Source organism: Monodon monoceros, unplaced genomic scaffold (genome assembly GCF_005190385.1).
Source record: "Monodon monoceros isolate NGI ecotype Baffin Bay Population unplaced genomic scaffold, NGI_Narwhal_1 Super_Scaffold_10, whole genome shotgun sequence".
Lineage (NCBI taxonomy): Eukaryota > Metazoa > Chordata > Mammalia > Artiodactyla > Monodontidae > Monodon > Monodon monoceros.
This window is the reverse complement of record NW_021703766.1, coordinates 41,812,414-41,815,806: the sequence shown is the minus strand read 5'-3', so window position 1 is coordinate 41,815,806 and position 3,393 is coordinate 41,812,414. Positions and strand designations below refer to the sequence as shown.

At 47.8% G+C, this 3,393-nt stretch overlaps 1 protein-coding gene across 5 annotated transcripts in view; it reads right to left on the bottom strand.

The window, feature by feature from the left end:
• Positions 1 to 1,242: 1,242 nt before the first annotated feature.
• The window catches only part of KIAA0355 (KIAA0355 ortholog), a 74,948-nt gene continuing 72,797 nt past the window's right edge, over positions 1,243 to 3,393 (bottom strand). For all 5 annotated transcript variants that reach the window (XM_029240397.1, XM_029240360.1, XM_029240380.1 and 2 more), the window contains 2 exons: positions 3,096 to 3,174; positions 1,243 to 2,581 (listed from right to left, as the gene is read on the bottom strand). In XM_029240397.1, the coding sequence (XP_029096230.1) occupies positions 2,273 to 2,581; positions 3,096 to 3,174 (388 nt within the window). In that variant the 3' untranslated portion in view covers positions 1,243 to 2,272. The remainder of the gene's footprint in view (positions 2,582 to 3,095; positions 3,175 to 3,393) is intronic.

The following is a 3,393-nucleotide window of genomic DNA, read 5'->3' as shown; positions in this document are numbered from 1 at the left end:
CAATAGTTATTTTACTTATAGGAGCTTTAAAAGTAAGATACAAAATGTAGAGTTCCAGTTTGGAAGCACTGTAACTAGTCACACGAGCAACGCAGCCACGCCCGCCACACAAAGGACACACACACATACACACACACACACACGCACACACATGCGCTTTGGCGAGACCCCTCTGCCGAGCGCAGCACCTGGAATTACCAGTATTCAGAGCAAGGCGGCGCTGAGAACACAGCACCTACAAGGAGACCACACAAACAGCTTCACACAGTCTCATAGCCCATGGAGATGCAATCACAAAATGTCTTCCTTACTTGAGAAAAACAGACTGGAAAGTGACAATTAGCAATGTTGATGTCACCTGCGCTGGAGCATCAAGGACTGACCTCTGTCCAGGATGAGGTCTTTGGGGAGGCACTATTAAAACAAGAGTACTTCAGTATAACAACTTGAAACACAGGGTACTGTAGACACATTACTGAAGGAAATAGAAAACTATCTAACAAGTAAAACAGCCACGGACAACTTCAACAGAGATTAGTGCACACACTGTGACAGCTAACACAGACAAGAGCCACGCAGGGTTGGCGCAAAGCACGTGCCTGAAAAGTCTATGTACAAAATAGTTCTCTGTAAACATGGTGAGGTGACTGTTCAGAACCCACGGTGAAAGGATCATGAGTACAGGCAGCAATGGCATCCGCACACAGCACAAAAGACAACACCCGAGGCCTGGAAACAGCCTGGCAACACAGTACTAAAAATTCAGATGGCTGGGCTCAGACACCCTAAGGGTCCTCTATAATTAGTGTGTATACGACATATATATATATTCTTTTTGGTATTTTTAAATATAAATTTACTTATATCCATAGAAAAATGAGAACATAACTGTGTTATTACAATCTTTGCTGGAAAAGCTTATATGGAGTTAGAAAGAATAAACCATTTATTAGTAGTTAACATATATTAAAATGGTTTAATGATTTAAGAAAATATAAAAAAAATATTAATACTGTCAAACTTTCATACCAGAAAATATTATGGATTTTTCTCAATTAGACTTTTTCAAAGATGAAATATGAAAATTTTAAATAAGTTTTATATAAAGAACTTCTGTAACCTCAATTAATATACAGTGGGGTATGCCTAGTCTATATAGATATATTTATTATTTCTCAATTTAAGCACCATTCAATTCTTCTGGATCCATTCTGGCTGGAAAAATATCCCTAAATCCACAGGATGGTATCTATTTAATAGCACGTTAACTGAAAATGAGGTTTGTTTTTTTTTTTAAAGAAAAAACTTTTAAATTAATTCCTATCAACATCCTAATTGGTTTGTCTTGAGCCAGCTCACAATGTTACTGCAATTTCAAGTGTCTCTCTGCAGCCCCTGACCACACCTCCACGTTTGAGACTGTGTCGAAGCCTCTGGCCACGTGTGGAAGGAACTGAGGGCCGAAGGTGTAGCTTCATCCTGCACGCGGACAGCAACCAGCTGGCTCATCTCCACGCACCATAAGGGCTATGTCTCCGACATGTTTTATGATCCTGCTTTTGTAAATCCGGTAGAGGCTGCACCCCCGGGGTGCTGCTGTGGGGTGGCAAGGGCTGTCCACCTACAGAAAACCCAGGTGATTGCTTCTGATCACAAATATTCTATACTTTGCCCAGTTCGTATAAGCTTAAATAAAGATAGTGTTGAACAAACCTCCAGCCACTCTATTTGTTATCTTAAAGTATTCAATGCATTTTAGGCAGGAGATGTTTTAACTAAAAACCTATATGAAAAATAGCTATAAAATACAGTGATTGGTGTGTGGTCAGTCATCACTCAGTGTGTTAAGGAGGGGGAAGGGGAGGGTTTCAGAAGAATGGTCAGTTTTGCTCTCAGCCTTCAGGCCTGAGGCCTTCCCAACACACACAGTGGGACTACAAACTTAAGAGAGCTGTGTTTCTCAAAGTGTGGCCTGTGGCCCACCTGCATCAGAATCACCAGAGGTGCTTATTAAACTCGAAGATCCCCCAGCATCTCCCTGAGGAGGGTCAGAAAACTCCATCTTCAGCTGGCCCTCCAGGCGTCTGATGCCTCCAAAGTTTTGAGAAGCCAGGCCTTAAAGGCTTGGAGTTGCCAACCACCCCCATCCCCAAGGATCCCTGCCTGGGACAGGGGTGCACTGGTCCTCTGGGGGGCTGGTGCCAGCTAGTTAGCCCTGGGTTGGGGACACTGGCCCCAACAGCTCTGAGCAGGCAGGCAGGCTGGCCCTGGGTCAGTACTGGGGCAAGTAGGCTGGCCTGCGCTCAGCCTTCCCGGGGAAGGCCTTGAAGCCCTTGGGCGCTGCCTTGTGTGCTGGTGGGGGTGCGGGCTGCGGCGGGGTCTGCACGTAGGTGAAGGCGGTGGCGCTGCAGTCGCTGGTGGCGGCCCACACTGGGGACTGCAGCATCTGCATGGTGTCACTCCACTGGCTGCCAGGGCTGGCAACTGCATAGACTGGTGCACTCGGGCCAGGCAGGGTGCTGGGCAGCGGGGAAGGGTGTTGCCAGGGGGCTTTGGGTGGCCACGTTTTGGTTTTGTTATCCTGAGAGACAGAAGAGGGTTCTTAGTGGCATTTCTGGCAACTGATCATCTTTTCCCACCTCCCCAGATCTCTGGTCCTTATACCCACTGAGAAAACAGGGCGAGAGCCCCAGCCCTCCCCACAGTTCTGGAGCAGCACGTCTAACAGAACTCGCAACATTTCAGACAGAAATGTTCTATGTCTGCGCCATCTAGTACAGTAGCTGCTCACCGCACATGGCCAGTGCAGCTGAAGAACTCGACCTTCCTTTATGTTTAAGTAATTTCCATTTAAGTAGCTACATGTGGCTAATGGCTGTCATATTAGACAGCACAGCCCCAGAACTTCCTCTACATGTGGCTCTGAGTCAGCTGAGATGGCTCATCATGTAGACAAAAATCACAGGAAGAAAGTTGTTCACCACAAAGAACCCCTCAATTCTTTGAGGCCCTCTTAAAAGTTAAGCTTTGGAACCTTACTCATGGTCTGTACCCATAAAGCCAGCCCTCTGTGGAGAGAGCAGGGCCCACAATACCTGGTTCACGTCCTCCACTGTGGTAAGAAGAGGCGGTGAGGGCAGCGTGCTGGTCTCCTGCTCTCCACTGCTGTGCTTCCTGCAAGAACCAAGAGCTCAGTGCAGTGGTCGGCTGGCTTCCCGTCCAGCTTCTCTCTAGAGGACACCCTAGCCACTTGGCTCAGGTGTCTTCAGGCACTGGTTCTAGGTGGGGAGGCCTTGGGTCCACCGCATGCAGGGCACTAAGGGGGGTCGCCGTGGAGCGGTGCACTCTGTTTCAGGCCGTCACAGGGCTGGGCTGGGGCAGAGGTGGCGGCGT